The sequence below is a fragment of the Myodes glareolus genome, chromosome 6 (assembly GCF_982192425.1).
Source record: "Myodes glareolus chromosome 6, mMyoGla1.1, whole genome shotgun sequence".
Lineage (NCBI taxonomy): Eukaryota > Metazoa > Chordata > Mammalia > Rodentia > Cricetidae > Myodes > Myodes glareolus.
Window position 1 is genome coordinate 74,170,175 of NC_142031.1, and position 14,299 is coordinate 74,184,473.

General features: G+C 36.0%; 1 protein-coding gene across 4 annotated transcripts in view; it reads left to right on the plus strand.

Moving 5' to 3' along the window:
- Grid2 (glutamate ionotropic receptor delta type subunit 2) overlaps positions 1–14,299 on the plus strand; it is a 1,407,776-nt gene that overhangs the window by 1,062,039 nt on the left and 331,438 nt on the right. For all 4 annotated transcript variants that reach the window (XM_048416269.3, XM_087907267.1, XM_048416268.3 and 1 more), the window contains exon 11: positions 5,129–5,441. In XM_048416269.3, coding sequence (XP_048272226.1) covers positions 5,129–5,441 — 313 coding nt within the window. The remainder of the gene's footprint in view (positions 1–5,128; positions 5,442–14,299) is intronic.

The window sequence follows — 14,299 nt, forward strand, 5'->3', positions numbered from 1 at the left end:
AGTTCACAAATGCCTTGCATGTAAATGTGAGAGGAAATATATTTTAATATTATTAAACAGGACTTAGTGTCAGAATAAAAATTACTTTAACAACACTTTCATTAGTTCAGCCTAGAGATTTATTCATTTCCAGAAATATATTTGAAAATTAATGCTAAGTATGTTAAGCATTTTAATTTAAAATTAATCTGTAACAATGTGATATTAAAACATGTCTATTTGTCTTTCAAATAACTACATAAAATCCTGACTTTGAGAAAATTAATAACAGGATTCATTCCATAATTTGATTCTTTTGCTCTATTATATGCCTTCCTATGTTCATGTAGGTAATGATTCACAACCTATATTTCTTTGGAAAGGTATATTGGAAGTTGAAGTCTGAATTAACAGACATATATTACTTAGCATCAATCATGTAATAATATTATAATAAATAATTTTACATAATAAATTCAAAATGAAGACTCTTCTTGTACTACCAGTTACACGCCATTGGCTACAACGTGACTAACCTGAAATGGTCCAAGAATGACCACCTGCCCAGTCACACATCAAGTGGCGAATATGTTTGTCCCTCCCCTCCCCTCTTCTTTCATCACTCCCTCTCTCCCTTGCTGTTGTTTGCAGCTTACTGCTGCCTTCTGTGTGGTCCCCTTTCCCCCGGGGCAAGGAATCGGGGTGAGAAAATGCAGAAGAAGTGACACAGACTCTGAGAGATTCCAATACAGCAGCTCTTTATTATAACAAGGGTGGGGGTATTTATGGGGTTAGATTAAGCTACCACAGCAACGTTTTGGGGGAAGCAGTAAGTTTGAAACTTGTAACTGGCTGTTTGGAAGAGTTCCAATTCCTTATCAGGATAAGTGGTGTCTGGGGAAGTGCATGTATTCCTTTCAGGTAGTAAATAGATTTCTATACATTCCATTTACGAAAGAGAAGAATGTTCTATGATTTGAATCTGGCATTTACAGATTTTACGTTCATTTTTATAGAGATTTTTATAGAGATATGTTCATTTTTATAGAGAAATGAGCATGATTTTATTTCAGATAAATTTACAGATATGCTGTAGATGGTAGAAATAGTTAATTATCTTCCTTTTGTACTGTTAAGTATTCATAAGAGGATGTATACCTGATTACTCACTTATTATCAGTTTGATAATGCCTGTTTCAGGCTACTTAAAAACTGTGTGAGAACATGATTGGATAATAATATATATATATAGAATATTGGTAGTTGATTGAAAAGTACGCCTACATTTTTGGGCAATGAAATGTCATGGTGGAGGCAGCTGAAGAGGTATTTGGTTGTAGTTATGGCACCTGTGAGAGATACATCCTTCCTGCTGTGACAGAAGACTGAAGGCCCTGCTTTCTAAATACTCAAACACTGATGTAAGGGAGGACAGATAAACATTTTAAATACTGAAGACATGTGAAGGACATAAATGAACTAAAGTGACAAATACAAACCCAGCATTTTCTTCAAAGTCAATAGACAAGGACTTAGGAGAGACTTTTGTTTTTATGGGCGCTAATTTAAAAGTACTTGCAAATCATATTTGATCTGCAGCATAATATCCTACCAATAAAGTTATCTGGACTCCAGATTAATTCATGTGCATATGGATGTGCATGGCAGTGTGTATGCATATCCTTGTGGGTACATGAACCTAAATGCTTAGGCTTGTATTTTCATGGAGACCAGGACTTAAGGTAACTTAAGGGAGTTTTATGCCCTTGTTTTATGAAACAATCCATTCACTGGCCTAGAGCACACCAAATAGCTCAAGCTGGATGGACAACAAGACCCAGGAATCTGCATGTCTCCACTTAGCAGGCTGGGATTCTAATTACACAGTTTCTTGCCTGTGTTTTATTTGCTTGCTTTCTTTATTTCTCATGTGAGTTCTGATGACTAAACTCAAGTTCTCTAGCTCTGTTTCAAGGACTTTTATAACTGAGCTATATCTCTAGCTCCTCCAAAGTCACGTTGAAAAACTGAATTATCAAAACATACATGTAAAACATAGGATATGTTTCTTTATGTCAAGGAAGCCCTGACTACATGCCAGTTGTTCATGTTCCTGTGATGTTTGAAACATCACATTGAAGAACAAACTAGTTGATGACTTTTTGCTGTGACAGTTTACATCTGATTAAGTTTGGTGGAAATGGTTTTCAAATTCTCTTAATTTTAATCTTCTAAGATTCCCAGTCATTTCCCATGTTCTGTATGCTGCTCATCACCCAGTTTTCATGACTTGAAAGAATGCAAACTCTTGATCTCCTTCCAAAAAAAATGCTTTAACTATGTAATTACTTAGGATAGTTTTGAGAATATATTTATTTATAATATAACTTTAATGCTATTCTAAGTCAAAATTTGAGTAATCATTTAATATTAAATGTTAGCCATAATAACGTCTCATCATAAATTAAATCTGCTAAAAGAGATGCTAAGTGATGATAGAAAAACTATAAAAACATAAATACTGGCAAACGAAGAAACATACTCCAATATTCAAGTAATTATTCAAGATACTAGTCATTTACCATTGCTATAAAATTGTCAAATTTTAGATTGTCTGTTTCTTTTGATTCTTCAAAATACTCTTCTTACTTGATGAAGTGGTACATGCCTGTAAGCCTAACACATCCAACACTTGACAGAGGGAGGAAGAAGGGTTTTTTGTTTCTCTGGGGTACATTCTTGGACTTTCTGAAAAAGATAAAGAGGAGAATAAGTAAAGGGTAAACTTCTGTTCACTGGGAATGTTGACAAACAAGAGAATTGTAGAAAAGTCAAAGAATAGGTAGTAGGCACCAGGAGTGTGTGTGTGTGTGTGTGTGTGTGTGTGTGTGTATGAGCATATGTGTATTTACATTTCTGCCTGTCTGAAGTTGTAGTCTAATAGAGGAGACACATGTTATTAAAAGTCATGCAAATATGTGAAAATTATAACTTTTCTAACTAGTTACAAAAAAGGTCAGGTGTGTAGGCAACTGTTAGTGTAAATACAATTACTGCCCTAATCAAAGAGACATGGAAACTTGTCTTACAAGGAGCCCAAATGTGGCTTCTTTTGAATCAGTTCTAGGGAGGCAGTTCAGACCATGGAATCAGCATGTGATGTGGAGCTGGAAGTCAATGCTAATTCAAATCTCATATTTCCCATGCTCACTATATGACACCGTAGATATCATCTTCAGAGAATCACTGAGTCGTGTGGAATGACCAAAAGTTTCATATTAGTGAATATCTGAAAAGCCATTTTATAAAGTAGATAAATGAAGTGACTATATTGACACATAAAAAAGTAAAGACTTAGCAAAGACTGAATTATTGTCACTGATCATGTCTGATTTTGTTTCTAGATATTTAGAATCTTTAAAACTTTCATATGAGTAAGTATGTTCTTTGAGTTTTTTTTTGTACAGTGTAGCATCTGTAAATATAAGTAAGGAACAATGGCAGTTATCCACTAGACATCTGCTGTAGCCCTGAATCTGAAAAGGGGAATGAGCAGCTCCCCAGGAAAGTGAATCAAAATTTATGAACAGTTAAATAAGGGGTGTGTGTGTGTGTGTGTGTGTGTGTGTGTGTGTGTGTGTGTCTGTGTAGATGTGTCACTTGAAATGAAAATGTCATCATAATTATTATTTGCCTTCCTGGGGAGGGTGAACTTTTTTCCCAATCATAGAATACATAAGTGATGAAATTCCATGAAAATTTAGAAATTTCTCTATGGATCAATCTGTGCAAGCTATTTCCATATTTATTAACATTTTAGTCATACAAAATAATCTCATATATAAACAAATTAAAAAGCCATAGAGATTGATATTTAAGATACTTAGATGTGTTCAGTATTTTACATCAGTATCAGGCCAGCAAGATGGTCCAACAGGAAAAGATTTTTGTCCCCAAGCCTGATGACCTCAGTTTGATTCATGCAAACCTACATGGTGGAAAATGTGAACTGACCGCAACAAGTTCTTTTTCCTTTGACCTTCACATGTACCCCATAGTAAACACACACACACACACACACACACACACACATGTCTACACACAACCATTTCTTTACCTAGAGTATGTTAATAAGAGTTTATTATTTTAGAAAATTGATTTACTGAAGTTGGTTATGATTCTGTGACATTTTATTTTTCTTCTCTCCCTTTTTCTCTCAGTGCCTAAAAGCTATACACGAATTTCTATCTCCTTGCACAAAACAATAAAAAAGAAAGAAGAACAGCTAGAAAGTGTTTCACATATATTTTATTGGTATTTATATTTGTCTGGAGAGGGCTTCCTACTGCTTTAATCACTGCCACTGATCACTATTTTCAATTAGATGCTTATTTATTTAAGTATGCACTCTCATATCACAGAACTTGAGTGTGAAGTCATTTGTTTATTCAGTGCTCTATTACAGTTCTGTAATGTGTCTTAAATAAGTAGGATAGCATGTGTTGTTGTGATGGCTATCACTGAGACCTAAAGGAACACACTGAGAAGGGGAATCATGATTTCAAGAAGTATCTGTCTCCATGGTTATTAATTATCTATTGAAAACCCCTGAAGAGCATACAACAGAAGCATGGTGTAGGTTTTGGATATATAATGTGACAAGTTTAGAGCCCAAAATATAATTTTTATGCATAGAAATTCAAACAAAAGATCATATCAATTCAAGTTTTATGGAACCTGCCTAGATGTTAAGAAACCGTAAGTGACTTGGAAACATTTTCTTAGGAATCTTTGGGTAAGTTTTGCTTTGCTAGTGTGCTAATGATGGCTTTGATAAAATGAATTAAGGAGAACAACAGACAATTTATTGAGGTGTATCTGTGTCTGAGGCATTCCTGACTGATTCCACATACACTGGCAATATAAACTAGGTAGTTTGTTTGACTCCAGTGGTGCAAGATATGCAATAATATATGCAGAATTCACATAAGCTTGTCTATAAGGAGTCTCTGTAGTATTTTCAGTTTATATAAACAGACTTACGATAATGCCTGAGGCATCATTTTTTCTCCCTCAAGGCAAACTGAAATGCCACAAACCAAATTGTTTTCACACTATTAATGTATTCTTCTCTCCTTCAATTTCTCAGAGAGCTGACATCGGGATTTCTGCTTTAACCATTACTCCAGACAGAGAGAATGTTGTGGATTTTACAACACGTTACATGGACTACTCAGTTGGGGTCCTACTTCGAAGGGCAGAAAAAACAGTGGATATGTTTGCCTGTCTTGCTCCATTTGATCTATCTCTGTGGGCCTGTATTGCTGGCACAGTCCTTCTTGTGGGACTATTGGTCTACCTCTTGAACTGGCTTAATCCTCCACGATTGCAAATGGGATCAATGACATCTACTACACTCTACAATTCCATGTGGTTTGTGTATGGATCCTTTGTTCAGCAAGGTAAGGAGAAAGGGTGCATTTTCCTGTTCTGAAGGAAAGGAAATGATGTTTCAAATATTCAGTTAGATGATTTTGTATATAGCATCAATAAAAGCTCTTACAAATCCTCACAGCAGTGCTCAGAAGACAACATTTCCTACTGTCTTTTGGTGAATCTTAGGCATAGCAGGCTTCCAGCAATAATGGCTGCTTGTCTTTTGATGTAAATTCAGTTTCATCAGCAAAGGCATTGCTGAATGCCAATGATAAGATTCACAGGGTACCTCAAGGTCAGTTTTTCCTCTCAAGGTCTGACTTCCTGAGAAATAGCTTTACTGGCATGAAACTACTTACAACAAGAGAAAATACTGTTTAATTATTTACATGTGTAAGAGAAGTTGAGACTTGTTCTTTGTTCAAATGTATTTTCTTTCCTCCAATTATTCATTATCAGTACAAAGAAATTGCTTAATATAAGCCAATAATGATTAACGGTTTCTTTTAATATATATATGTGTGCATATATATATACATACATATATATATACATATACTCTTTAGCAATGTAAGTTACCTTACAACTTTATTATTTCCAGAAGAATGTTTTTACTTTGTCAACCCTACCCAGCCTACCCTCTTTTGTACAAATCTCTATATGGTTCCCCTGTTTTAGAACAGTATAACCTTTTCATGATCTATTTGAGTCTACTGCTAATGTAGACATTTGAAAAACAAGTGTTGACAATCTGGCAAATTCAACACAGGTACTGAACACAAGAAAGACATGTGATAACTAAGTAGAGGGTAAGTACAGAGAGCCATGGAGAATCAAGAATTTGGTGGTATTGATTAAATAGAACCAGTGAAACATGAGTAGCCATATAGTAGTTGATTGTGAAAAAGAAAAGGAGAAAAAGACAAAATAAGTCTTTTCCATGGTAGCTGGCAGTAGCCATTAGAATGATTCAAAGGAAAAATCAGAAGTGTAGTGGCATACATACTTTGAATATTTCAATGAACTGGTTTTGGTTAGTTGTGTTAATTTTGTGCAAGAAAATAAAGTTAAAGCAAACCTTAATTTTGAAGCAAAGGCTTGTCCTCATTCCATAGTATCTCAAGTCACTGCCGACAACTTAGTTCAGAGGTTGATTCCACTTACATGTTGGGTGCCATGGTTTATCGCAGATATTGGTCATCAGTGGAGGCCTATAATCCTCAGCTTCTCTTTGTAAGCCTTTCTGCACTTGTCTTTGCCTGGGGCATTTGGTCTTTCTTACAACATCTTGGTTGGTTTCCCCATAGGAAGAATAACTCAAAGTAGAGAATTCTGTGGTCTCTCTTGTTGAGTTCTTCCTTCGCTTCCTATTTCTCAAACAGGGTTGACACAGTATCTTTTATGGGAATTAAATTATTAAAATGATGGTGTTTTTAAATAGACTAAACTCGACTAAAATAAATATTTGATAAATAAAAAATAAATCTGCCATAGTAATGGATAGGTTCTTGGCAAGGCAATAGATGAAACAGTGAAAGTTGGGATGGTCAGGAAAAAAAAATACAAGAGTAATTAAGAGTGAAATGAAGAATAAGAGGATGAAGTTTGATCAGAAGAAAATAGATGTCTTGATGAGATTGCGAACAACAGTGGAAATCACCACAAGTAGCTTTGATGGATAATCATAAAACTGGACGCCTGAAACAAATTTTTAAATAATAAATAGTAGAGAAAGAGAAATAGTCACCACTATATATATATATATATTTACATTTCTAAATTAAAAGATGGTGAAAGACCCTAAAACAGATTGAAAAAGATGAAATAAACCTTCTGTAACAACTTATATATTCAATTGGAAAAAATGTAAATGAGCTACATATCCAAGTTAGTTGTCAATACTGAAGAAGAATAGCTAGGCTGATAACAGGCATGTATAACATTAAAAGATAGAGAGGTCACATAACTGGATGTAGCTAACCTGTTTCAGCTCACTTCCTCCTTTTCCATTAGTGTTGTCTGTGCATAATTTCACCAGCCATGACAGTAACTCACAATCTGTACTGTTTCCCCTTGTTTGTCTACATATTCACTGTAACACTCTGGGTGAGCAGGACATAACAGAAAATCCACTGTGACCAATACATTTGAAGTCTTTTATAAAAAAGAGGGTTTATATATATATAAAACCCTAAACTTTTTTTTCAGCCACCTAGACATACAGAGAAATCTTAACTACTCCCTGATTTCTTCGTCTTTTTCTGCCTCCTGCTCACCTATTCTGTCAATTCTTTCTCATAAATATGATAGAAGTGAAAGTTTTTTCTCACATAGAGAGATTGTGCTTCCTGAAGCATAGAAACCTTATAGCAGCTCTTCCTTTTTCTGACTTTCCCATGAAATTAACTGATACAAACACCCACGTACACACATCAGTTAAGTGTATATAAAAGCTGACCACAATATTTCCCCTCTTCACATCCTTCCTTAACTTTCGCAGTAACCTCTTCATACAGATATGAGCTCTTTATGGTCTGGCTAATATTCCAACACCCGAGTGTCCATCCAGGAATTCGTTCTTACCTACTGACATTGAAACATCATAGCAAATGGATAGTTACTCTAAACCGTCTAATCCCTTTAGCTGAGGTAATCCTGGTTGCATCTTCTCTGCTTTTGTTGCTATTTTACCAAATCGTGAAGTACTTATGTTTTCCTGCCCAGTCTTCGCTTCTATCCTCTGCTCCTGTTCACCCTTCAAGTCTTAACTTTGTGTTCCCATTTTCAAGAAACTGTTTCAGGCTAAGCTATCATCTTGCATGCTTTTTAAGACAGGCGCAAAGAAAATATCTTTTTTATTTATCATCAGGCATTTCCTTTGCTTTTAAATTAAAGAATACTATAAAAGTTGTAAATGAATAAAAGCAACATACACCCAAACTCACCAGACCCAAAAAATATACAATGAACTCACGGACAATTTTAAAAAATGCATTTTAAAATGAATAATTGTTTTAAGTGCAGAATAGTACTCTATTTACTTTCTTAGTCTTTTTGCCCACAATTCAGTGTCTTATACATATGAAGTAGATAAGAAATATGTACTGGAAAGTCAGTGGATGAAGAAAAGCTAAGTATTTGAATGATGAAGCACAGAGTTAACAGCGATTCTGTGCTTATAAATTTGCGATATAGAAATGAAACTCACTGAAATTATCCCAATGGCACAAAATCATTAAGCCAAAGAAATTTTGTGTACTTTGGACAACATAAACAGTACTGAGTTTATTCTGATAAAAAAATGGAGACATTTATAAACAAGATCTCCTATGTTGTAGAAATATTTTTGAGAATATTGACCAGAATTTGCATTGGCTTTCTGAATTCTTTCTTCAAGGGACAAAAAATTCAAGTTAAGTTTTGGAGTAAAAGCTACCAGGATGGTAATCATGACTTCCTGTTCCATAACTGATATGGGATGTCCCTCTGTATGCTGTGATTACCATTACTGAATAAAAAAAAAAAAACTTCTTTGGAACTATAGCAGGGCAGAATTTAGGTAGGTAGGAAGACAGAACTGAATGCTGGGAGAGAAAGGGCTGAGTCAGAGAGAAGCCATGGAGCCGCTGGACACAGACTCTGGAAACTTTAGCTGGTAAACCACAGCCACACAGCAATACACAGATTAATAGAAATGGGTTACATTAATTTAAGAGATAGCCAATAAGAAGCTAGAGCTAATGGGTCAAGGAGTGATTTAATACAGTTTCTGTGTGATTATTCGGGGTCTAAGCTAGCCAGGCAGCCAGGAACCAGAAAGTCACCTCCCTCCAACATATAGCAATGCATATCAATAGTTGCACATACACTAAGCATGTTTCTATTGCAACTTCTTTGTTAAATGTTTCACACAGCCTAAAGGTTGATGGTAAATTTACACAAATTCATCATGAAGGAAAATGCTGTATTGTGTGTAATTAGCCAACTTTCCTTTGAGAAGCTGTTGTCTGTTCACTGGCTAACAATGAAAAGGTGAAGCCATTAAAAGATACTGAGGGCATTGTTATGCTCTTATTAAAAGTAAATTAAGGGCCTGTAAACTCTTTAAAAAGAGAATCAATGACAAGCACAGCCTATGAATAAGCAGTGGATTTGGAGTTAGTGATAATTTCCGATGAAAATACAGTCTCCTCAGAGGAAGCACAGATGTTATTTCAAAATTCAGTATTTATCGAGACACTATTCTAGACTGAAAAGGGATGAACAGACATTTCATGTTTTAGATAGTGTTCAGAAAATGAATTCATAAAAAGCTAAAACCAGAAATGTGTTAAATATATCTGAGTTGTTTACTATTCCTTATTTTTTAAAAAAATCAGTGATTTCACAACATTCTTGAAGAACAGCTTTGGGAATTCAACTGTGCAAAAGCAATATGGTCCATTACAGAGATAAACTCAGTACATCTGTGTGGTTAGAACATTAGAGCTTGTGAATTAGGTTGTTAAATGGAAGAATGAGAGACCAATTTAGTATGTTTTGTTGTCATTTGCTCATCCTTCAGCATCACATCTACATGTCTGTCCTTGAAGTTAGCATGTTAAAAACCTTGGGGTTTGAGTTTCAAAGATCCTCTGATATGTTTATTGGCAGTGACCCTAATGCCACCAAAGCTTCATTGACTTGCTCACTGACGTAATTCTGTTTAATTTCTTTGTTGTTTATAAACAAAATATAAAGGGAAATCTAAACTTGTTCTTCGATGATTTTATCTGATTCTAAGAACGATAAGTGCTTATAGCCATGCATAGATCTAGCATTTAGTATCCTTGACATAGCAACAGTGACCCAGGAATAGTAGGACCACAAAGAAGAATAGGCAGCATGTCCAATATATTTGTGCCATGCCCAAGTTAGATATTTGAATATACTGATAAATAAGAAACAAAACTAATATTTGTTTTTGTTTATTCTTTGTGACTTTCATACAGTATATACATCTCATATTTGTTCTCATTCTACAGCTTCTCCTAGATACACTGCTGAACATGCATACAAATTCATGTTTCTTCTCGTTTTTTATTCTCCTCTCTTATTACTCTATAAACAATACCAATCAAAATTCCCACTTCGTCTCCTCCTCCCACCTCCCTCTGGCTCCCCCCCACACACCCTTCCCCTCCCCCTCTAGTCCAAAGAGAAGGCAAGGCACCCTGTACTGTGGAAAATCCAAGGCCCTGCCCCCTACATCCAGTCTTAGGTAGGTGTGCATCCAAAGAGAATAGGATCCCCAGAAAAAGAATATGATCCCTGCAGTAGAGACAAATCCCAGTGCCATTATCATTGACCCTTCAGTCTGCCCCAAGTGTCAACAACATTCAGAGGGTCCACTTTGATTCCATGCTCGTTCATGCCCAGAACAACTGGAGTTGGTGAGCTCCCACCAGCCCAGGCACACTGTCTCAGTGGGTGAACCAACCTCTTGTGGCCCTGCCTTCCTTCTAGTTTTTTTTTAAAGACACTGCAAACCATGGAGTCAAATTTCTGTTGACCAATTCCTCCTGAACATGGGGCCTGCCCTGGAGTGGGGCTGATATTCCCAGTGTCACTCCAGTGAAGAAAACTGATTTTCTTCCTCTCAGTCACTATTATTTGTAAAGAGCTTCTCCACTATGGGTGGAACGCTATGACCACCTTCCTCCTCTATTCTGGAATTCTCTCTGCTTCTGCTTGTCTGAGTCTCTGTGAGTTCATATGTACATCTGCCCTGCTGTATCTGAAAAATGCTGTTTCCTCAAAATCGTCCACTGCCCCTGGCTCTTCAAATTTTCCCAACTCCTCTTTCCCCACAGGACCCCGAACCTTTAAGGCAGTGGTTCACAAGCTATAGATTGTGACTCCTTTTGGGGTTGAATGACCCTTTTATAGGGGTTGTGTTAAGCCATCGTGTATTTGAGACACTTACATTATAGCTCATAAATAGCAGTAGCAAAATTATATCTATGAAGTAACAATGAAAATAATTTTTTGGTTGAAGATCACTACAATATGAGAAACTGTATTAAAGTGTCACAGCATTAAGAAGGTTGAGAACCACTGCTTTACGGGAAGGGATGAGAGACATCATATTCATGGCGAAGAATTCCCAAGTTTTTTTTCACTCTCTGCATGTTGAAGGACATAATATTTGCAACAGTGTCTTATGCCATGTCAATGTTTCTTAATAGATCAGTATCCAAAAAACTACTTCCAATTATAGGGTCATTAAAAGTTATTGAAAACAGAAAAAAGGGAAGACCTTTTATTTGTTTTAAAGATCAAACGGGTCTACAAATGTTAGCACTGACTAGAAAAAGGGTCTGTAGGAGTGAGAGGAAAGCTAAAAAATAACCCCATTCTTCTACATCAGAGTTAACATGAGAGGAGATCCCACTGGCTTTTAAATCTCAGGATAATTCCTGAAGGCAATAAAGTTCTTCCCGCTGCCAAATAGATTTCACTGTTACAGAGAATCACAGTTATATTATTTCCACAAAAGAGCCAATCTTCTCTACTGAGTCAAAAATCCGAAGAGACTTAATGAGTGAACCTCCATGTCTTTAAGACTTTAGAGGGCATAACTCAGAAGACCCCTATTTTAATAAGGTAGTGATCAAACATGAAATCCCAAAGGACTAGGATCTTAGAATGCAGCAGTTAAGTCATTCTTTTGTGAGGGTATCTGAAATTTCACATTTAGTTTGAATATAACTGGGCTATTGGCTAGCCCAGTTGCTTACTGGCAGTAATAAGCACAGAGAGACTGGAAGTAATTCCCACGGACAGTTAGCTGGGCTATAAAGACAGATTTCTCCACACATTCTATTCATACAGGGAGTAACTCAAAAGGCTATCTGTAATTTTTATTTATGTTCAAACAACATCTCTGCTGTTGCTAATTATGATTGACAGTCCTTAACCAAGGGATCGTCAAGCATTCCAAAAGCAGCCATAGCCACTCCACAATCTCCCCCATGTGGCTTTAGAACATGAGAGTGCACTCATGGTCATTCTAGTAACAACAGAGTTTTCTGCCTCTAAAGCAAATTTAAAAGTCTTTATGCTGAAAAAGAGAGTTCAGAATATAAGAATGTTGACTGGAGAACTGCGAGGGTGAAATGTGATGCATTGGATTAACTCCCCAGAGGCCTTAAGGAGCTAAGCAATAATACCGTGAACCACAAGCAGGCAACATGCTCCTGAATGTGGTTTCTGTTCTTGCCAACCCTTCTGATTAAGCCAGAAAACGCTTCCCATGCTGAACTTGCTTTCTAATGACTAAAAGTAATCAAAATGTATAAGGCACAACTCACATTCTGCTTACAGAGTATGGGTGGATACAAACAATTTTCCTGACTCCTACAATCTCCATATAAAAATATTCCATAATAAAAAATGCTGTTACCGTTGAACAAGACGAAGCAGTAGCTTCTTGTGAAAATATTTAACATCCTGAAAGGTAATTTTTAACAAATATACCTTTACCTTTAGGTCAAAGTTTAATGAAGGAAAGGGCAGATATTCCGGGTCATTTAAAATAGCTTTCCTTAGCAGATGAAGTGTCCCTGGATTTTAGAGATGCATATGACAATGTGTCTTCACCTCATTTTAGGAAAGAAGTACAGAAGCAGCTATTGCAGAAATAATTTATTATAGGGGTGCTTTAGGGTTGATTAAAAGTAAATAATTGTGCTCAAGGCACTACAGGTTATGGTATGAAAGAGCAGCCAAACATTAAATTTTAGATTCACATGCACAAAATCTGTATCTATTTCTCCCGCTCATCTATGAATATGTAGTTAGTTAGATGTATAATTCTGATGGCTGTGGTCCTTAAAATATTAAAAACTGGCTATGACCCTCCAAATCCAATCAAACATTTGAAAACCTAACACTGGGCACTTAACATAGCTCACCATTGTTTACCTACAATCCAATTATAATGCACCAAATACTATAGGATGGACTCTCACTGCAACCCTAAAGATTAAAAGGGTAATAATGACCTTGAGACATTTTTTTGCTTTTTAAAATTTATTTATTGATTTTTATTTTATATATGTGAATGTTTGGCCTGCAAGTATGTGCATGCACTAGGCCAGAAAAGGATGTCAGAACCTCCAGAACTAAAGTTACAGAAGTGAGCTACCATGCGAGTATTGGGAATTAAACCTAGGTCTTCTAGAAGAGCAGAAAATCCTGTGAACTGATGAGGCAGTTCTCCAGCCCTGTGAGACATTTTATCTAAGACTCTTTAATATGATACACACACACACACACACACACACACACACACACTCACTCACTTACTTCCTCACACCTATTGCAAGGCAGAAAAATTCTAATGTATACCTTGTCATATATATCACTGACATTTCTAAATTATTTGCTTTCTTTTCTTTTCTTTTCTTTCTTTCTTCTTCTTTCCTTTTTTCTTCCTTCTCATTTTTTCTTTCCTTTTTTCTTCTTCCCTCCTCTCTCTCTCTCTCTCTCTCTCTCTTTCTCTCTCTCTCTGAACCAAAAAAGGCCTTATACTTGCTAAGCACACATTCTACTACTAAGATAAATTCCTGACTTTTATAAACTATATCCTTTATGGCAATTGTGTGTTTCTTGTGTGTGTGTGTGTCTTCATGTATGCCAAATTTAACAGGAGACTAAGTATGACAGCTATTTTCTTCCCTATAGATACATGAAATTGCTCCTTGATCTTTGGCCACGGACCAAATTTATAGATTCTCTAAATGTTTACGACTGTGTCTCTTAGCCTCCAAGTTAACAATCCGTTTGAGGCTGCACACAGCCTGTTCTGTCCACTTCAGTTTTTTTCTAACCATTAATGTTT